The 22,677-nt window shown below is 42.5% G+C and overlaps 1 protein-coding gene across 1 annotated transcript in view; it reads right to left on the reverse strand.

The window, feature by feature from the left end:
* Positions 1-22,677, reverse strand: part of si:ch211-51a6.2 (neurotrypsin) — a 43,246-nt gene that overhangs the window by 15,593 nt on the left and 4,976 nt on the right. The window contains exons 3-10 of the mRNA XM_034142183.1: positions 22,212-22,454; positions 21,032-21,170; positions 19,058-19,233; positions 13,730-13,877; positions 12,673-12,851; positions 11,179-11,320; positions 8,118-8,326; positions 6,597-6,738 (exon numbers count right to left, since the gene is read on the reverse strand). Coding sequence (XP_033998074.1) covers positions 6,597-6,738; positions 8,118-8,326; positions 11,179-11,320; positions 12,673-12,851; positions 13,730-13,877; positions 19,058-19,233; positions 21,032-21,170; positions 22,212-22,454 — 1,378 coding nt within the window. The remainder of the gene's footprint in view (positions 1-6,596; positions 6,739-8,117; positions 8,327-11,178; positions 11,321-12,672; positions 12,852-13,729; positions 13,878-19,057; positions 19,234-21,031; positions 21,171-22,211; positions 22,455-22,677) is intronic.

The raw sequence follows: 22,677 nt of genomic DNA on the forward strand, positions 1-22,677 counted from the left end.
CTTCAACATTAATTCATGTAATCAAATCAAATATAAACCAGTATAAACCATCTAGTTTTTATCTTTAAAAAAAAGAAGCTTTATATTGACTGTCATGTTAAATCTGTTTTCAAATCTTCCTTTCTGCATCATTTAATTAACTTTTATTCTTGCTTTATTTCATCCCAGTTAGATGACAGCAGTTTGCTGTATTTCTGAGAACAGTTTTATCCAACAGGATGGAAAAAGTCAGAGGACTAACATAAGTAATTAAGACAGAACATAAACGTTTGAACCAAATGCTATCCTATCCAGTAAATTGCCAAGACCTTTTGATCCTTTTCCTGGACTAAAGACGTCAACCTGCTGTGTTGCGAACTGGCAGCTCAGAAGCCAACAGGATTCATCCTCTGGAGTTCACAATTGTGTGTACAAGATTTCACGGCCATCAACGCAGCAGTTAAGATGCTTTAGGCTTTAAAAAATAACAAACTGAAATTAAAGGTCCTCTATTATACTGTTTTTCATCAATATATTACAGGTCTCATATATATACAGAACATGTCTCTGAAGTGTTTGGCTCGAAACACCAAACAGATCATTGCAGCATCCCATAACAGCAGTCGGGTCCGTCGGGACGTGTTCTTTGGTGTCAGTTTGGTGTGTCAGGGCCTTTAGATGAAAATAAGGAGCCCCTCCCCACGCCGCTCTGAGAGATATTTGGTTAAAAAGAACTCAATGGTGCTCTAGGAGGAGATTCAGGTGATAAGGGGGGGGGGGGTTACCTTGGTTGGTGATTGGCTAATGGTTACACAAGACAAAAAATCGTTATGACATCATAAAGTGGCCAAAATCTGATCAGCTCATTTTCAGACAGGTTTTTATTAGGGCTGTCAGTCGATTAAAATATTTAATCGCGATTAATCGCATGATTGTCCATAGTTAATCGCGATTAATCGCAAATGAATCGCACATTTTGTATCTGTTCTAAATGTACCTTAGAGGGATATTTTTCAAGTTTTTAATACTCTTATCAACATATGAGTGGACAAATATGCTTTATATGTTTGTTTATTATCATTTGAACAATGACAAATATTCTCATGAATATTAAACACAACAACCTCTGAACATTACAAATATTCGCCTCAATTCAACCTGGAACCTCTCTCATACAATAATACAATACAAAGTGTGTGTGTGTGTGTGTGTGTGTGTGTGTGTGTGTGTGTGTGTGTGTGTGTGTGTGTGTGTGTGTGTGTGTGTGTGTGTGTGTGTGTGTGTGTGTGTGTGTGTGTGTGTGTGTGTGTGTGTGTGTGTGTGTGTGTGTGTGTGTGTGTGTGTGTGTGTGTGTGTGTGTGTGTGTGTGTGTGTGTGTGTGTGTGTGTGTGTGTGTGTGTGTGTGTGTGAGAATGTAGAGACACTGTGATGGATCGTTGGAGCTATGTGCAGCTCAAGGCATGTATGCTCGAACGGGAGCTGCCTGGATGCTGCAATCATGTTGCGCGCACTATCCGTGCTGAGTCTGCTGACTTTTCGTACAATGTCCCAGTGTCTGGCTACCTGCATAAAGTCAAGTGCTCGGCGCAGTTGTCGGCGAAATGTCGCTCCTCTGTTTTCATTGAAACAGCTACTTATATCCGTTAGCGCAGCTAGCTAGCACCAGATGCTAACAACAACAACACGTAAGGTGTGTCTCGCTCGAGTCGCGCCACACATACACACACCCTCCCGGTCCTCCCGATGGCCAGTCCGGGCCTGCCGGTGAGCGTGGAAGTGTGGTCTGCCACAAGCGGGCGGGAGGAGCGGGGCTGTCAGCATCAGCTTGTAGATGGTATTTTAAACTTGATGCGCTCTGAAACTACGGGGCGGCCGAGGACAATAAATACACATGCGTTAATCGCGTTTAAAATAATTAGTGGCGTTAATTTTTTTTTGCGTTAACGCGTTATTAACGCGTTGACTTGACAGCCCTAGTTTTTATATAAATGGATCAGGACAAAAAGACAGAGAATCTTTGTTCCTGAAACGTTCAGAGTCTCTTTACACAGAGGGGACACATGTTGATGTAGAAGAGACATGAAAAAGTGGATTTTGCATAATAGGTCCCCTTTAAAGGTCCCATGTCATGCTTTTCCGGTTATTACCCGTCCCCTTGTGTGTTATGAAGGTTTTTCTGCATGTAAACGGTCTGCAAAGTCACAAACCCTCAAAGTACACCCTGTAGCGAGTAAAACTCGAACACAGAAAAGACCTGTCTATGCTGCCCCAGAACGCCTCGTTGAACATTTCTCTTTTTCCATTTGTTTCTTCCGGGAACCAAAATGGACCAATCCGCGACGCTTCTCACACACCAGGATCCCTTGGCGTCACTATCAAACGCAGTGGGGGGACCTTTAGCGTACATTTTCAACTAACAGGGAGTCCCATTGACTTGCATAGAGCTCCCTGGTTGGTAATAGTCGAGTTGGGATTGCGGAGAAATGCTCTCTGCAGACCCATTCTCACAGCGTTTATAAACCTTTTTCTTACTCAATATCAAGCCACACTTATTGTTTTTACTTCGGCTGTGAGTGTTTGTGTGTGCTCAGGATGAGTTTCGCGCTGTATCGCCAACCCGGAAACCACACCAGTAAGCCAGCTCACTGAGCAGCGAGCCTCGCAACGTCCCGACCAATCAGAGCACACTGGGCTCACAGGGAGGGGGGGCAGGAGCTCCAACAAGCCGTGTAGGACAGAGAGTGAATACACATACTATACAGAGATGCTGTATGAGAAACCAATGTGAGTTTGGAACATTGAACAATGTAAATCTATTCTAGTAGACCTCAACAATGGAATTATGATCAGTAGAAATGGCCATGACATGGGACCTTTAAATAAAGATAAATGTTCTGATTTCATAGCAGCATGTCCTCTAGAGCAGCGGTTCCCAACCTTTTTCAACTCAGGGCCCACTTAAGAATCAGAAAGGTTTTCGCGGCCCACATTCAACCATAAACAATACGGAGGCTAAATAAAGTTCTGATTGGTCAATTCAGAACATGTGAAACGTTGTTAATCCAGTAGAACAGACCGCTGTCAAGGACTGTAATGACCGTTGCTAAGGAGGGTCGAGAAAGAGAAAGGAAAAGAGGATTAAAAAAATAATAATCGTAATAATGAAAATGTTTCCACACAAATCAATAATTATTTGGCAGCAATATTCATATATTTTATTTGGGCTTTTAGATGAAGACCGCACACAGTTAATAAATACAACCATTCTTCTGGCTAAAATACATATTTTAAAAGTCAATCAAGGAGTAATCTTAATTTAAGGTGTTTGAAGAGTAGATTCAAAATACAATTTCTTTTGGAAAAATAAAGTCAAACTTTTATTTTGAAGGCCCGATTTTCTAACGCTGTGCATGCAGTAGGCGTTGGACTGGAAGTATCGGAGACCATAAACGGTTTTGAAAACTTCTCTCACGTAGTGATCATCTTCTCAATAAAACATCTATGCTGATGTTTTTTCGAGTCTTCTGGCCAATCAGAATCAAGATTGTTGCCGGAAGTCCCCACGGAGAATAACTTTGCGGTAGAACTATTCTTTATACATCCATGGGTACAACTTCAGATACAGATGAACACATAATGAAATATGACCCCCGGTTTGATGACTGACAGGTCAGAGGTCACAGAACAATGGGAGCTATCTACCCTTACCCACAATTTAAAGTAAGTCACACAGACTCTCTCCTCTTTGCTCTTCTCTCTGTGTGGAGCAGCAAGCTGTCAGAACAAAGTGAAAAACTAACAATGGCATAAAATATTATTAATATGTCGGGTAGTAATACATTTATTTATTGTGCTGAGTCTGCTGACTTTTCGTACAATGTCCCAGTGTCTGGCTACCTGCATAAAGTCAAGTGCTCGGCGCAGTTGTCGGCGAAATGTCGCTCCTCTGTTTTCATTGAAACAGCTACTTATATCCGTTAGCGCAGCTAGCTAGCACCAGATGCTAACAACAACAACACGTAAGGTGTGTCTCGCTCGAGTCGCGCCACACATACACACACCCTCCCGGTCCTCCCGATGGCCAGTCCGGGCCTGCCGGTGAGCGTGGAAGTGTGGTCTGCCACAAGCGGGCGGGAGGAGCGGGGCTGTCAGCATCAGCTTGTAGATGGTATTTTAAACTTGATGCGCTCTGAAACTACGGGGCGGCCGAGGACAATAAATACACATGCGTTAATCGCGTTAAAATAATTAGTGGCGTTAATTTTTTTTTGCGTTAACGCGTTATTAACGCGTTGACTTGACAGCCCTAGTTTTTATATAAATGGATCAGGACAAAAAGACAGAGAATCTTTGTTCCTGAAACGTTCAGAGTCTCTTTACACAGAGGGGACACATGTTGATGTAGAAGAGACATGAAAAAGTGGATTTTGCATAATAGGTCCCCTTTAAAGGTCCCATGTCATGCTTTTCCGGTTATTACCCGTCCCCTTGTGTGTTATGAAGGTTTTTCTGCATGTAAACGGTCTGCAAAGTCACAAACCCTCAAAGTACACCCTGTAGCGAGTAAAACTCGAACACAGAAAAGACCTGTCTATGCTGCCCCAGAACGCCTCGTTGAACATTTCTCTTTTTCCATTTGTTTCTTCCGGGAACCAAAATGGACCAATCCGCGACGCTTCTCACACACCAGGATCCCTTGGCGTCACTATCAAACGCAGTGGGGGGACCTTTAGCGTACATTTTCAACTAACAGGGAGTCCCATTGACTTGCATAGAGCTCCCTGGTTGGTAATAGTCGAGTTGGGATTGCGGAGAAATGCTCTCTGCAGACCCATTCTCACAGCGTTTATAAACCTTTTTCTTACTCAATATCAAGCCACACTTATTGTTTTTACTTCGGCTGTGAGTGTTTGTGTGTGCTCAGGATGAGTTTCGCGCTGTATCGCCAACCCGGAAACCACACCAGTAAGCCAGCTCACTGAGCAGCGAGCCTCGCAACGTCCCGACCAATCAGAGCACACTGGGCTCACAGGGAGGGGGGGCAGGAGCTCCAACAAGCCGTGTAGGACAGAGAGTGAATACACATACTATACAGAGATGCTGTATGAGAAACCAATGTGAGTTTGGAACATTGAACAATGTAAATCTATTCTAGTAGACCTCAACAATGGAATTATGATCAGTAGAAATGGCCATGACATGGGACCTTTAAATAAAGATAAATGTTCTGATTTCATAGCAGCATGTCCTCTAGAGCAGCGGTTCCCAACCTTTTTCAACTCAGGGCCCACTTAAGAATCAGAAAGGTTTTCGCGGCCCACATTCAACCATAAACAATACGGAGGCTAAATAAAGTTCTGATTGGTCAATTCAGAACATGTGAAACGTTGTTAATCCAGTAGAACAGACCGCTGTCAAGGACTGTAATGACCGTTGCTAAGGAGGGTCGAGAAAGAGAAAGGAAAAGAGGATTAAAAAAATAATAATCGTAATAATGAAAATGTTTTCCACACAAATCAATAATTATTTGGCAGCAATATTCATATATTTTATTTGGGCTTTTAGATGAAGACCGCACACAGTTAATAAATACAACCATTCTTCTGGCTAAAATACATATTTTAAAAGTCAATCAAGGAGTAATCTTAATTTAAGGTGTTTGAAGAGTAGATTCAAAATACAATTTCTTTTGGAAAAATAAAGTCAAACTTTTATTTTGAAGGCCCGATTTTCTAACGCTGTGCATGCAGTAGGCGTTGGACTGGAAGTATCGGAGACCATAAACGGTTTTGAAAACTTCTCTCACGTAGTGATCATCTTCTCAATAAAACATCTATGCTGATGTTTTTTCGAGTCTTCTGGCCAATCAGAATCAAGATTGTTGCCGGAAGTCCCCACGGAGAATAACTTTGCGGTAGAACTATTCTTTATACATCCATGGGTACAACTTCAGATACAAATGAACACATAATGAAATATGACCCCCGGTTTGATGACTGACAGGTCAGAGGTCACAGAACAATGGGAGCTATCTACCCTTACCCACAATTTAAAGTAAGTCACACAGACTCTCTCCTCTTTGCTCTTCTCTCTGTGTGGAGCAGCAAGCTGTCAGAACAAAGTGAAAAACTAACAATGGCATAAAATATTATTAATATGTCGGGTAGTAATACATTTATTTATTTTCTTCTCAGAGTGTACCAGAATGCGTAGTTTATATGTTAGTATTTCAAAAAATCTCCTGTGGGAGAATCCCTCCAGACCCCCTGCTGGGGTTGGGTTTTCAGCATGTGTGCCTTTTGATGTTATACAGTTCAGCTTTGATTCCATCATCTCATTAAACCTTATTTAAAAGCATTATTTAGTTCTGTGAAGGGATATATGCACTGTACTTCACTTTAATTCATATTGTATGCTGAAAAGCGTATATATTACAGCACGATTTTTTGTTGAATAGATTTGAGTGGTTCAAAACTTCGGGTCGCGATTTATTGACAAAGGAAAAAGTGGGTCCCGAGGCCTGACCAGTTGAGAACCACTGCTCTAGAGGATGAACTATTTCCAATTTAGAAAGTGCATGGGCTTCCTGATGTCAGTGAGGGTGTAATGGTACTCACGTGAATCCAAGCTGTCTGCAAACCACAGCTGCATGGACATCATTCCAGCCGTCATCGCAGACGCTCCCCCACTGGCCGTTGATGAAGACCTCCACTCTGCCCTCCTTCCTGCTCTCTCCAGCTACCAATCGCAGCAGAGGGCCTGCACACAAACATCTCAGGGAAACATGCCTCGTATTGTTGATGATGTGCCTGTCCTGAGGCTATTCTGATGCCTCTACATGTTTAATACTCTTAAATGGTCTGCATTTATATAGCGCTTCATCCAGTCTTTACGACTTCTCTACTCGACTTCTTTACATATACAAGCAGAAGTGGGAGAAGTACTCAGATCTTGTACTGAAGTAAAAGTAGAAGTACCACAGTGTAGGAATACTCTGTTACAAGTAAAATTCGTTAAAGTACCAAAAGTAACAGTAGTCATTAGCTGCGTTCACACCAAGTACTTTGCCGTACTTAGTGCCCGGCACTTATTACCCCAGGGCACTTAGTACAGATCGCGTTCACACCGGAATAAGTTCCCTGAGGGAAGATTACGCAAATGAGCCGCTGACGTCACTTCGTCTTCTTCTGCTTTGGGTTTACTGGCAGGCCGCAAACAACTTCACGGTGTATACTGCCACCCGAAGTCCCCGGCCGGAGGTCCCCGGAGTTGGGGACTGGCTTCAGTAGAAGCTGCTGGGACTCCCAGCAGCTTCTACTGAAGCCTTCCGAGTAAATCGCCAGAACGCCGACACCTCATCTCCACCGCTCCCATGTTTTATTTTGTGTTGCCATAAGTTAGTCTCTCTGCGTTTGTGCGCTGGGCGAATGCTAATGCTAATAATGCTAATGCGAGGATAATAAAATGGCGGCTCTACAAAACATTTCAGAGTTTTACGGGGCGTGGTTTGCAATTCGCCCAGCCAATCAGAACTGGGGCACTTTTTCCCCCAGGAAAGTACCATCTCTCAGCAGGCACTAAAAATGGGGGTAAAAGTTCCCGGCACTCAGTATTCTTTTTGGTGTGAACGCGACATAAGGGGTACTAACGGAACTAAACGCGAAAAGTACGGGGAAAAGTACTCAGCAGATTGGTCCATTTCAGGATAATATATATGATATGTTTTATAATGATTGATCATGAAAGTGTTCTCAAAGCTGGTAAAGGTGCAGCTAGTTTGAATGACTTTGTATACTGCAGGGTAGCTTGTGAATTTACTCCAGGTGGAACTAAAGTCTGATTTAACACTTGATTATATTTCACATCATTCATCCACATCTGTAAAGTAACTAAAGGTATTCAATACATGTAGTGGAGTACCTTTGAATTGTAGAAGTACAAAGTAGCATAGAATGGAAATACTCAATCAAAGAAGTCTCTGAAAACTGTACTTAAGAACAGTACTTGAGTAAATGTACTTAGTTACTTTACACCACTGTATACAAGTCATCATTCACCCATGAACACACATTCATACTGAGGCAGGGGGAAGCTAACATTCACACACATTCACACCGACTGTGAAGGTGTGTACTTACCAATAGTAAGGCCTGGTATCTCATTGGTTCCACCCCCCCTCTCACAGCGGACACCCACATCCTCCCTGTGGGAGCAGTCGTGTTGGCCCCATTCAGAGTGGGTGCAGGCCAGTAGAGTGGCCTCTGGTCCCTGGCACTGCACCTCGTCCAGCAGGATCAGCCCCCGACCCTCTTCAGACACTTGGTCAGGGGCCACCTCTGCTCGGCCCCTGCAGACAACACACCATCTGTCTTTCTATGGATATCATTTAAGAGAACAACATTCTCAAAATCCTCCCTTATGTAAAAACCATTATACCCAGGGGTGCACATAACTTTTTTAGTGAGTTACTCAGATGAGTACCAGGAGACAGCGTTTGGTACTCACCCCACACGTAGCGTGGTGTTAATAAGTGCAGTCTTCCTCACTGTCCTCCTCAGTGTCTCCTTCACTGTCCTCTATTTACACTTCTTGCATGGTAGATGATGAAGATGCTGCAGTCTTCCTCACTGTCCCTGTTTAAGCTTCCGATTTGCTTTCTCCAAAACTTGTTGCCAAAACTGTGAAGTCCTTGCATTTCCTGAGGCCAAGTTGAAGGATCAAATACTAAGAAATGATCACATGACTTGAAGTCATATCTGATTTCAGAGGTGGGAAGTTACTAAGTACACTTATTCAAGTACTGTACTTAGGTACAATTTTGAGATATTTGTACTTTACTTGACTTTGATGCTACTTTGTACTTCTACTCCACTACAGTTCAGAGGTAACTGGTGTACTTTTCCTCCACTACATGTATTTAATATCTTTAGTTACTTTACAGATGTGGATGAATGATGTGAAATATAACCAAGTGTTAAATCAGACTTTAGTTCCTCCTGGAGTAAATTCACAAGCTACCCTGCAGTATACAAAGTCATTCAAACTAGCTGCACCTTTACCAGCTTTGAGAACACTTTCATGATCAATCATTATAAAACATATCATATATATTATTCTGAAATGGACCAATCTGCACAATGACTACTTTTACTGTCGCTACTTTAACTATATTTTGATGATAATACTTTTCTACTTTTACTTGAGGAACATTTTGAATGCAGGAGTTTTACTGTAACAGAGTATTCCTACACACGATCTGAGTACATCTTCCACCTCAGTCTGATTTCAAACTCTTCCATTAACACCCTGAGGAAGTTTGCAACTGTGTGTTTTGCTCCACCCTGCTGCAGCAGCTTGACCACAGAGCGTGAATGTTGTGATCAGGTGATTTTGCACAGTTCTGCAGTGTGTGTGCGGGGTACAGAGTGTGCACAGGGGACTTTCCCACCGCAGCCCGTTGGCGTAGTTTAGGTACAATTCCGTTGTACATACCGACGTTAACAGCAGCCCCGTCTGTGCACACGGCACCAACTTAGTCGTCCAGTGGTCTAAGCTTCCTGGAAAAGCTTCACAGGTCCGTCGGTAAGCAAAGGCGCGTAGTGACACAAGTGACGTTACGCATTTCCGATTTTTGCCGCGCATACGTACCTGCGTACCAGTTATGTGTACCCCTGATTATACCCACATTAAACAAAATTAAACAAAAACAAATACTATGTTTTCAAAATCTGTAGATTGGTTGCAGAAATGACTGATCTGTTATAACAGAATTAGTTCATTTTACAAAATATTGCAGAATCAGTTTAATTCCATCTCCAGGATTTGAAGGAAGCAAATGGTTTTCTATAGACTTCTAAAGACAAGGCTTAAAGCCTTTGCATATTGGTGGATGGTGATGAAACTTATGTGTACATACTGTATCTGTGAGTATGAGTTTGTTTTCTTAAATGTATTAGTCATAAACATTTTCATTCAATCAATCATTTAATCCGAAAATTGCAACCACGTTCCACTGTAAATGTTGAGTGAGCGTGTTTTCTTTGAAACCATCCCCTGCAGGCGGATCTCAGTTGGTGAAGTAAATTAATTTAAATCAGCATTTTGATTTTGTATGACTGTCAACAACACACTCTTTAATGTTCTGGATCCAAGCAACACATGGTGCCAGAGTACCTAAAGCACCTCTGCAAACCCCTTTGACCTATAAGGCAATTTAACATTACAACTACTGAACTCAATACAACATGCAGCATTGATGTTCATTACAAATCATGAGGCCCCCCCTCACCACTGCTCCCTGTATTATGTGGTCGGTACATCTCCATGCGTAGACTTAAAGGGCTAGTTTGGACGGTTTGAAGTGTGTTTCTATGAGAAACTCATCCATAGAGTAATACCTACACTAGATGGCAGTTTATAGAAACACAAGAGGACCAGCATTGAAGCTAGGCAATGTACGGCTGTGGGGTGGCAGCAGTTTAACTTATTTTAGACAACTAAAAACATCAGTTTAAGTGTATGCACTGTTTAAAACCTACACTTCTACTTTAAGAAATACATGAATTAATGGTATGGATAGGTATTAGAACTCATTCACGCAGCCCACAGAAAGGAACGTTTTGAATTTAGTTACACAATCTCTCGATTTATTATTTGATCTATGAACCAACGATCATGCACTGTGAGTGAGGACCAATGAATGAGATCAAGGAGAATCTGTTAAATTCCCCTGCAGGGTTTCTTAAGGTCTGATAAGGAATTTAGAAGGCTGAGGTAGGAAGTAAGGATGCAGGACTGAGAATAAATGCCTGCACTGCATTGGAAGGAGCCATTTTAGCTTGTTTGGGCATTTGATCAGGACGCTTTATAGACTCATATCTGAGGAGGTATCCCAGGCACATTCAACTCTGAGAAGACCCCTGTGCAGACCCTGAACATGCTGGCTGGTGAGGCGGGGCTGGGGGGCACAAAGACTAGCTTACTTAGCCTGCTTCCACCAGATAAGGGGGAAATGGATGGACTTTTAAGGCTCTGAGAATAGCAAACATGTCAGTTTGTTATTCAATCTTTGGGGTTTAAAACATTACTCTCATGTTATTTCCTCAGTGCTTGATTGCATCTTTACTTTATCTTGATATCAGCTCACAGGGTAGTACACGTGTCCTGAGGCCCAGAGGTGTAGCATGGTGCTGCACTGACCTGAAGCCCAGCTGCCTGCACACCACCCGGGCGTTGACTTCAGTCCAGCTGTCATCACACACTGTGCCCCATTCCCCCTGATGGTAGATCTCCACCCGGCCCTCCCAGGGACTGTCTGCCCCCACCAGGCGCACCGCACCGTCTGCTGACACACAGAGCAACAGATTCAGATTTAAGATCACAATATGGGAGGATTGTCAGTCAGAAGATAAGTCAGATGCAACTGAAGTGAAAAGCAGAGGGCTCACCAAAGTTATATATATTATATGTGTTAATCGCACGTTCAAATAATTAGTGGCGTTACATTTTTTTTGTTTTGTTGTTGTTATTAACGCGTTAACTTGACAGCCCTAGTAAATATGTAAATTGACATTTAATGTTATTGCAGTGCATTGTCATGGCTGCTACCTCTGCTTTTATCACTGTTTTTATTTATTTGTGTCCATTTGATTACTGCAGTTAGAGATGCCAACACAATTTCGTTATACCTATGTATGACGACAATAAAGATATTCTGATTCTGATTTTCACAACATCCTGGTGCAGATCAGCACGACACAAGATTCAAAAGTAGCCCCGAAGCAGCAACAGCCTTTACAGGCTTCTTCATCTGTTTTCCCCTCCACTCCACAACGTTACAGAGCAGATGAGGAGGAGAGAAAGCTGATTGTTGCCGTCAGCTCTCCTATTCTCTACACTAGAACTCTAAAAAGAAGAGTCAGGGCAGTCTGTTGTGTGAACAGAGCATTGCAGTCCTGACATCTCCTCGCTGGCCCACTTCACATCATGGGACTCTTTAATGACAGCCATGAACTAATGACTCACATGTGACCTTAACAACTTGTGTACCCAACCCTGCAGAGAACAGTTCCTAGGATTCTCTACCAGCCAATCACAACTCTCGTTTGGGACACCTATAGCTGCTTCAATCACCTTTGAGTTAGCTCTTCTATCACAGCAAGGGTTACTGCGTATATACCCTCAGTAGAAATTATGCTGTTTTCTAACCTTTTCTTTCGTTGGTATACAGTGGTGAAAAGTAACTAAGTACATGTACTCAAGTACAGTACTTAAATACAATTTTAAGGGACCTGTACTTTACTTGAGTATTTCATTTTTTGCTACTTTGTGCTTCTACCCCACAACAGTTCAGAGGTAACTGGTGTACTTTTCCTCCACTACATGTATTTAATCCCTTTAGTTACTTTACAGATCTGGATGAATGATGTGAAATATAATCAAGTCTTAAATCAGACTTTAGTTCCACCTGGAGTAAATTCACAAGCTACCCTGCAGTATACAAAATCATTCAAACTAGCTGCACCTTTACCAGCTTTGAGAACACTTTAATGATCAATCATTATAAAACATATCAGATCTATTATTCTGAAATGGACCATTCAGAAAACAATCACTACTTTTACTGTCGCTACTTTAACTATATTTTGATGGACAGGATTGATCCCAGTCTGATGACAGTGTGTGTTCTCTGACCTGTGTGAGGGTTGCAGGAGACCCCTGCATCCTCCATGTGGTCACAGTTGTGTCTCTCCCACATGTTATGAGGACACTCCTCCAGGGAGAGCTCATTGCCTGAACACTCAACCCCATCCAGGAAGATGGGACCTGCCCCCTGGCCGAAGTGGGCCCATGTCCACGCCTTGGCCACGCCCCTGTTGGTCAGGAAAAAAAAATGCCACAAGGTGACAACACATGAAATATGTAAATATTAAAATATGAGGGTAAATGCTACTTAGTGCGTAATATACTGTTGTTCACAGTACTATATTAAAGAGATTTAACAATATATAACAATATTTGTTTTTGCATCCTGATGTTTCTACTCTGTCAGCGATGGGGGAATCACAGACCACCATAAACACTGTACACAGCAAACAAAATATAAAAACATTCCACATCTCGGTTTGTGTAGTTGTGCAAATATGTTACAATGCCAAATATAGCTGCTAGAACGGAGAACTGAATAATTTAAACTGCATGAAAGTCTGTCCTGAGTTGTCTTAATGCATGGTTTGGTGAATAGGGAACTATAGAATACATTGGGGCAAGGGGAGATATATCAATAATATATATGCTAAAATATGTAATATGTAACTACCTCATGAGAATACGGTACAGGTTTAAGGAGAAAATATTATTTTCCTGATGGTTTCACAGTGTTCTTATAATTATTCTGTTTGTGGTTTCTCTTCAGTTAAATGTTTCAATAGTCTACATTTACATTGAGTTTTTTCTATCTGTCATTTATATTTCTCATTCCACTGCTCAGTAAGATAGTTGAGTTTAAGAGTAAAAACGGATCAAATAAAGTGTTGCTCATCATTGTCATGAAGTGTATCAGATATTCATTTTTGATTTAGACACTGCTATTTTGTTCACAATATATTGATACAGTAAGTGTATGATTGCTGCTTGTGTCTGTAGGCAGGTTTACCTCCTGGCTTTTCTGTGTAGCATTTATTCAGACTGAAGCTGAGAACGGAGGACAGAGGCCATTAGGTGATGCAGGAGCACAGCAGGGGTTTCTTACCCCAGGCCCAGCTGGCGGCACACCACCTCAGCATCAATGTCATCCCAGCGGTCATCGCAGATGGTTCCCCACCTGCCGTCCCTGTACACCTCCACACGGCCCTCAAAGTCCTCCAGGCCCCCCACCAGCCTCAAAGGGAGGCCAGTGCCTGAGGAACAAAGTGAAGCAACAACTGAGCCAAGACCACAGGAGACATTTCAGAGCCTGCAAACTGAGACCCTGTCAGGACAGTTATGACTCCAAAGAGGCCCAAGCTCTATCACCAGAGGTGGGAGAAGTACTCAGATCTTGTACTTAAAGTAAAGTAGAAGTATCAGAGTGTAGGAATACTCTGTTACAGTAAAACTCCTGCATTCAAAAAAGTTACTCAAGTAAAAGTAGAAAAGTATTCTCATCAAAATATAGTTAAAGTAGCGACAGTAAAAGTAGTAATTGTGCAGATTGGTCCATTTCAGAATAATATATATGATATGTTTTATAATGATTGATCATGAAAGTGTTCTCAAAGCTGGTAAAGGTGCAGCTAGTTTGAATGACTTTGTATACTGCAGGGTAGCTTGTGGATTTACTCCAGGTGGAACTAAAGTCTGATTTAACACTTGATTATATTTCACATGATTCATCCACATCTGTAAAGTAACTAAAGGTATTAATGTAGTGGAGTCAAAGTACACCATGTACCTCTGAACTGTAGAGCAGGGGTTCCCAAATTGACATTTTTTTTTTTATCAATTGTTTTAAACTTAAGCTCGCTCCATTGCGGAGATATTCCCGCGACAGGGGTCGCCAGTCTCTGGCACTGTTATTTTGGGGGTCACGGGCTGAAAAGTTTGGGAACCCCTGCTGTAGAGGAGTAGAAGTACAAAGTAGCAAAAGATTGAAATACTCAAGTAAAGTACAAGTCTCTCAACATTTTACTTAAGTACAGTACTTGAGTAAATGTACTTAGTTACTTTAAACCACTGTCTATCACACTCAGTGAGCAGATGCATCATGCTGCCGTCTCATCTGTTTTCTTATGTGTATGTTTGTGTGCTGGGCGGCGGATGTAACTAAGTACATTTACTCAAGTACTGTACTTAAGTAACATTTTGTGGTACTTGTACTTCACTTGAGTACTTTCCTGTTATGCTTCTTCATACTTCTACTTTACTACATTTTGGTGGCATTTTTTTTACTTTTTACTCCACTACATTTCTTTACAGATTTAGTGACTAGCTAATTTGTAGGTATGGATTTATAATACAAGCAACTTATGAATCATTATGTATTATTATGTTAAGCTACTCAGCAGAATATCAAGTAATTTAAATAATATCTACCTTTACCAAGTGCAACATTGACATTAATGAATTAATAATTAGAATACATAAATGCAGGGCCGCCCCTGGCCAACTTGAGGCCCCAAGCGAGATTGTGTGATGAGGCCCCCCCCAAAAAACTTTTTTGACACCAAGTAGTTTGGATTAAAAAAAATGTTGGGAGACTAAGTAGTTTGCAAATTTTTTTAAATTATTAACAACACAGTAACATATTTATACAGTCAGGTCAATGTGCATGTATGTCTTTCAGTATGCGTTTACAAGTGAACACGTCTGCATTTCCTGGATGCAAAGTCATCAACAAGGTCATCGTATGACAGCTGCGGTGCCAACTGTGCGTCGATGCTTATGATAGCCAGGCCACCTAAGCGTTCTTGTCCCATTGGCGACCGGAGGTATGTCTTCATAAGCTTGAGTTTTGAAAAGCTTCTCTCAGCAGACGCAACTGTAACAGGAAGAGTTACTGCAATGCGGAGGGCAATCCAAAGATTTGGGTACAGTCCTGTAACTCTTTTTCATGGAGAAATGACAACATCTCCAGAGCAGTTTTTGGTAGTGGCAGCTTTGGGAGGTTGATGATCTCCTAGACCAGGGGTACTCAAATACAAATCTTAAAGGTCCAAAAAAAATGTTTCAATAAGACAAAGGTCCGTTTATTACGGTCATTCAAACTTTTAAACAATTGCAACAAGATTCTTAACACAAGGTTGCAAAAACTAAAATAATCTGTATGCAGCAGTTTTCATTGTTATTGTGTCTGTGCTTGATCCCTCAGAGTCGCAGTGTAAGAGCTGCACAGTTATGAATAAAGGCAGCTGCACCCTCTTTCATCCAGCATTCCCATTATTGCTTTATAAATGTCTTGCCCCCTTGTGTGTCCACTAAGGTTCGTCAGGCCCAACACATCTTCAACAAACTCCCCCTTTGCCTCATCATAAAAACTCACAAACACCAGCAACTGAGCATTGTCAGTGGTGTCAGTGGACTCATCCACAGCTAAGGAAATGCACTGTGCATTTTTTATTCCATCACAAAGCTGATTCATCAAATCACCAGCCAGTATTTATGTTCTTCTGGTTGCTGTGGAATCTGAGAGGGGGATTTGCTTGATTTGACCTGTTATTTCCTCTTTTTGTTTGCCTTCAAACATGGTCTCCATCACTTCAGTCATGCATTCTTTTATACTTCAGTTATTATCCAGTGGAATGTCCTTACCTACTGGCCTAGTTCAATCAAAGTGGTTACTTTTTTTTGTCTGGGCAGTGGGCAGTGTAGTTTTACACACCGTCTTATTTGACTTTCTCAGGACTTAAAACTGTTTTTTGGGGGCAGACCCCCACAAAGAAAAAAATATATTTACACACGTAAGGTCATCATCTTAACAGTTTTGTATGCTCATCCGTGAGCAGAGCATCAAGTTGACATGTCTATTACAGCTGGGCATCTGACCCTCTCCCCGGGCGTAAATGCCCTTACATTTCTCCGGACCCCTGGAGGGTCGCGGGGTGACGTAAGGTGTTCTGGGCCCTTACAGGGCTGGAGGGCTCCCCTCGCCTCCCGGCGGGTAGGAGCCCTCCATACTATAGTCTATATACACTCTGCACGGGGTCAGTGGCTGAGTGGGGGGACATAGGGGGCACTTGCGCTCTCCCCGTGCTCTTTAGGGACTCAGGAGAGAGAGTGCATAGTGAACCCATACAGGGCTGCGGACTTTCTCTGTCTGCCTAAAGGCTGACGCAGGGGAGTCCTCAGCACTGTTTTTTGAGCACACTTTTTTGCGAGCCCTCTACCTTGGGGGCACTGTCTGTCCTATACCGCTCGCTGAAGAGTGGTGTAGGATGGTGGTCAGGAGGCGAGGCCTCCTTTTATACGGAAGTGAGATGCGCACGCATTCAGGTAGGCCCGCCCCGGGGCCAGCTAAGTCTATAGAAATCTCAGTAGGTGAATGCTTGCATGATAAGGTAGTACCCATAGAGTCCAGTAGAGGGCTCCGCCTGTGTTAATATAACAAGGGTTACAATACGTAACCCGGCGTTCCCTCTGTCAGCAATGTATCAACAACTACACACACATTTCTATCAGTATTTATCTGTGTTGTGGTTGACATGATGATGACTGTTAGGAATTAAGGGGAGAGGCTGAGCATCACCATGAAATGTGCAAATTGACATAAAAATGAAATAAAAGGGGAAAAAATGCTCCATGTTTTTTAGGCTGTAAACTGTAACTGTTATGTAAGCCAAGGGTTAGCTGCACGGAGAACTGCACGGAGAACTGCGCACAGCAGCTGAGGCCCTTTGCGCAGGGCCCCCTGCGCAAGGCGGGTCCCCATGCAGCTTGCGTGATTGGCCTGTAGGGAGGGGTGGCCCTGCATAAATGTAATATTTTTTAATCTGATATGGGCCATACTGGAAACTAATAATTTGTACTTGAAACGTGTGCAATGCCTTAAAGATCTCCTATCATGCTATTTTTAGGCATATATTATGGGTCTCAGATATATACAAATATATAAAAAACTTGTCTATGATATGTTTTGCTCAAAATACCAAACATCATCATGCATTTTAGACATCCCTCATATCCCTCTATTTCAGCCCTGTTAGAGAATGGCTGATTCTCTGCTGGCCCCGCCCCCTTTTGAGCACCAGGCACACTGTGAGTTCTGTGACAAGCTGTCTGCTCTGCTCAGATGCAGCTAAATGCTGCCGTGATTAAACGCCATATCATACCATATATATATTGTGCATTCTTTCTTAATGGAAGAAATACGATGATTTTAAAGTCAATACAATCATTTCGCTTAATATTGGGAGTCGAGTCGTTAATACGTTTGGTATGTGCAGTGTTGGGCAAGTTACTTTAAAAAAGTAACTAGTAATAGTTATAGTTACTGCTCTCAAAAAAGTAACTAGTTACTTTATTAGTTACTAAATTATAAAAGTAACTAGTAACAAGTTACTTTACTTAACTTTAAAAATAATAACAATAAAAATACAAGTTTTTGTGTTGTTCTGTGGCACAGTAAGAGAAAAGACAACTCCCCATCATTGTAGCAATTATCATTATGAAATATAAAACACAAAAGATATGTTTAGACATTTTGACAGGCATCTTTGTAGCCTTCTCAACAACATACCTGGCAATCAATCTGTTTAGTTGACTCTGGGTGACATGTGGCGATTTTAAAAAATCGTTTTTTGGCTGTTTAGATGGTGTTGCTCCATCTGGGTCACTGCCAGTGGTTGAGACGGTGGGGTCTTTGGCGACTAGTTTTATAGCCCCATGTACATTAGTTAGGTGCTTCAGGAGATTGGCATTGCTGTTATTCGATGTGGACAATGCTTTCTGTCCTGCATACAGTTTACATTTGACCGTAATATTTGTTGCGTCCTTTATCCCCACAAATTGAAAATAGTGGTTATAAATGTTACTGATACTTGCATCTGCCATTGTGTGTGTGTGTGCTGGTGGTGGGCGTTGCCGTGTATGTGTGTGTGTTAGCAAGTGTTTGTGTGTCTGTGTATTTTCCCCATAAGGCAAGACCCGCCCAACTCTGTCTCTGATTGGCTTACTCTGAAATGTTACCCCGCGTTAACCAATCATCACTCCTCTCTGGTCACTTTCACTTTTCCATGGTACTGTGAGAGGACATCACTGTATTCGCCTGTAAATTACATCCGCAGGGAGATTCGGTTCAGTTGGATCACATAATGTAACGCAGTAACGCACCCATTTAAATCACAGTAACTATAACGGCGTTACTGAATGGGAATAGGTAACTAGTAACGTTATTAGTTACCGCAAAAGGTAGTTGCGTTACAGTAACGCGTTAGTTTGTAACGCGTTAGTCCCAACACTGAGTATGTGTGATAAGCCTTCGGGCTACTCCCCATTTCCCCATTATGACCGCCTCGCTGCACATTATCCCTTACTTAGTTATATCCACAATACACCTGTTAGTGTTCATCAGTGATGGATTTGTTTGAATAACCTGAGGTCTCACCTTCAGGTTCAGCACAAATCACCCCTGCTTCGTTACCATGGTTGCAGTCGCTGGTGACAAACTTCCTGCTCCGGCACTCCATTAGGGAATTCTCATTACCACGGCAACCCAGACGCTCATAGTGGAAGACGGTCCCCGGGCCGAAGTATGAGTGCTGCAGCGCTGTGCCGATCTCACTGCAGGGACAGAGACACACTCACAGTTAGAAAGACTTCACAGTATTATACATATGTACATATTAAGCTTATTGCAATCACAGCACTGGCCTTGGGTTTATGAAAGGCACTATATAAGTTATCATTTGTAAGAGCCATTTCAATTAAGTGTTCTGTTTGGGTTGAAGTCGTCAACGATTGATGTTGTTCACTGTGTGCCATTGGGTGTCGCTGTCCTATTACCTAGGGCACAGGTGTTTAATGTGTGTTGTCAAATGATCGGGTGTGTCTGACCCTGGAAGGGCAAATGGTTTTCGACCGCCATACACGAGTGTGTGTACCACACAGGTTGTTTGTCGAATGAATATTGAATGGAAATGGACTCTACTTTCACAATGCACAACAATGGAAAATAAATGGATTATTCTGCACCTGATAAAGAGCCTTCCGATTCTTCATTAAAACAACAACAACACAAACATTCATATACATGTACACACAGTACAGCGCATCAGCCAAGACATTCCCGGGAGTTAAAACACCATCACATATAAGCTTTAGTTCTAGGCTAAGGCTCCTACATCATTATTATTATTATCACTGCTCTCACAAATGTTGAAATCCTTAGATTTTCCCAAGACAGAACAAAACAAACTCCACTGAAAAACAAGGAAAAGAGATGCTCGCTCCCTGACAGCTGGTGACTCCCTGTCTGATCAGCATCATTCCTGTCATCGCCTGATAGCCTGTACCCCCCCCTCTCATTGGAAAGCATGCAGTGTCACTGACACTATATTGTGTCAGTGAAAGGCAGAACATTACTTTTATTCACTCTCAATAATCTCTGGCACCATAAGAGGCCTGTGGGAGAGAAACCAGCAGCCAGCTGATAATCACACTCATTCAAGTGCCATCTCTGTGGCTCCTTAGCAACACCATGTCCCCCACTGATGTCCCTGAGCAGGGATGGCAAGGATTCTGGTTTTATTCTAATCTTGTTAAGGAGACAGTGCAAAGATATATTGATATGCGTCTGTTCCTGTTGGATTTTAGAGAGCAGCAGTATTTCCCATCTGATTTGATAAGAATGTGTTTTGTAACTATAACTATAATCAGACCTGTTACTAACACAGTACATTTCTCTGAGTAAAATTGACTCAAATTGAAGAAAATTTTACTCTAAAAATATTCCCAACCTATATAGAGTCAAATGTACTCTTTGTTCAGAGTTGTATTTTTAGAGTTCATTTTACTCTATTATGTGCTTAGATTTGACTCTGCTTAATGGTTATTTACTCTATGTAGTTTATATTAAAAACAACTCTACTGCCATTTTACTCTCAATCGAACGTCATTTCACTCCAACTAGAAGGTAATTTTACTCAGAATAGAATAAATGAACCATAATGATCTTTACAATAAAAAAGGTCAATAAACCAAAGTGCTTAAGGAACATGAGTGGGCGTGTGTGAAGCTGACCATTGAGCGGCCCGACCAAGCAAGGAGGCAGAGGCAGAGAGTTCAAATACAACCCGGTGTGGGCATTTATTCCTCTTTGTGGTACAGGATACACAGCCTCAATATGACTATGACGATATGAGGAAAAATGAATGTATATGTTGTGTGTTGTGGTAACTAAAACTAAACTGCAAACCAAGTTGAACCAGTCCAATTCCTCCTGAAGGGCCCAAAGTAGAAGCAGTGATTCAAACTAAAACCAGAACTTCTAAAAAGTTGGATTGTTTGTGTTGCTTTGTGAGCAGCGAATCATTGCTGTTCACAACCATGGTTACAATTAGTGCCCTGTGGGAGCCCTCACCCCAGTCCTAGCTGCCTGCATATGACGCTGGCATCCCGGTCGTTCCAGTGCGAGTCACATGCTGCCCCCCACTGGCCATTCAGATAGACCTCCACACGTCCGCTGGTGCTTGACGACCCTCCCACCAATCTTGCTGCACCTGCAAATGAAGTAAACCAGTTACAATACATAGAGAGAGGTTTGGTAGCTTGAATATTGATTGCACTGGTCGTTGCTCAGGCTGGAGGCAGCAGATTGTGTCTCACAGCCTGTGGCAGAGTCAGAACACAACGTTTTTGAGATTCAAAGATTCTCCATGCATTACACCATGCTCTCAGGCCTTCCCATCAAACTCCTCAATAAACTTCAAATCATTCAGAACTCTGCTGCCCAGATCATCCCCCGCACCAAATCCTCTGACCACATCACCCCCATCCTCATCCATCTGCATTGGCTACCTGTAAAATACCAGATAGACTTCAAAACCCTCCTGCTCACATTCAAAGCCCTCCACAACCTGGCCCCCACCTATCTGGCTGATTTCCTACACCCCCTCTCTCTCCCTCCGCTCCTCCTCTGCTGGCCTGCTAACTGTCCCGACCCCACGCCTAGTCACGATGGGGGCTCAGGCTTTTAGCTGCTCCCAAACAATGGAACTCTCTCCCCCTTCACATCCGACAGTCTGACACAATCACCACGTCCCTCCTCAAAACCCACCTGTTCAGATCAGCCGACTCACTGTAGTGCTACATGTCTCCTGTTTCCCAACATGTTCCCTGTTATAGTCCTTTTGTACTGTCTTAAACCCTTCTTTAGAATATTTTATGAATTGTCAGGTGTCCTTGGGTGCTTTGAAAGGCGCCTCTAAATAGAATGAATTATTATTATTATTATCTGAAACTATGTAGTGACTTTTCCAGTCACTTGCCCCATGCATTCAGCAGCAGCAGGCCATTCACTTTGATTTTATCCCGTTATGAAATGCCATTCCATCCCAGTGTCTGTTAAATTCCAACACAGAGAAATGTTGTCAGTAGTTTAGAGAATAAAATAAAAAAAGGTTAATTTTACTCAAACACATACCTATACATAGTAAAACCAGAGAAACTGATATTGCTGCAGTGGACTCTTCATTTGTTCAGAGCTGTATATGGATGTGTTCATATGTACACCCCCCCACCCCCCCCGCCCCTCGGCTCACCCTGGTGGCAGTCACAGTGGGCCCAGCCGATGGCTCCGGAGCTCTGCCTGATGAAGCACCAGGGCTGCTCCTCTCGGTCCGGGCTCCGGCAGAAGCTGTGAGGGCCCAGGCCTCTGCCCGGGTACTGCCGCATGTAGTCTGGGAAGTCTGTCCATTTCAGGCAGGGGGAGCCAGACTCCGTGAGGGAGACTGAGCCGTTATAGTAGCCCAGCTCTGTGAAGCCATGTGCACAGGAGAGAGGAGCTGCACAGAACAGCAGTGAGTCACACATTACCGGAACCACAACAATTATTATTATTAAACATTTACCAAATCTATATGGCTTCATGACTACATATTCTATTGTCCTTTCTCTCATTGAAGAATTTTGTCCCACAAACAGTGGGAACATTTCGGTCAGTCCAGTAACCAGAGGTGCAGTAAGATTTAGATTGTGTGTCGTGCACATTAGGGCCTCCAGGACACC

Source organism: Trematomus bernacchii, unplaced genomic scaffold (genome assembly GCF_902827165.1).
Source record: "Trematomus bernacchii unplaced genomic scaffold, fTreBer1.1, whole genome shotgun sequence".
Classification (NCBI taxonomy): Eukaryota; Metazoa; Chordata; class Actinopteri; order Perciformes; family Nototheniidae; genus Trematomus; species Trematomus bernacchii.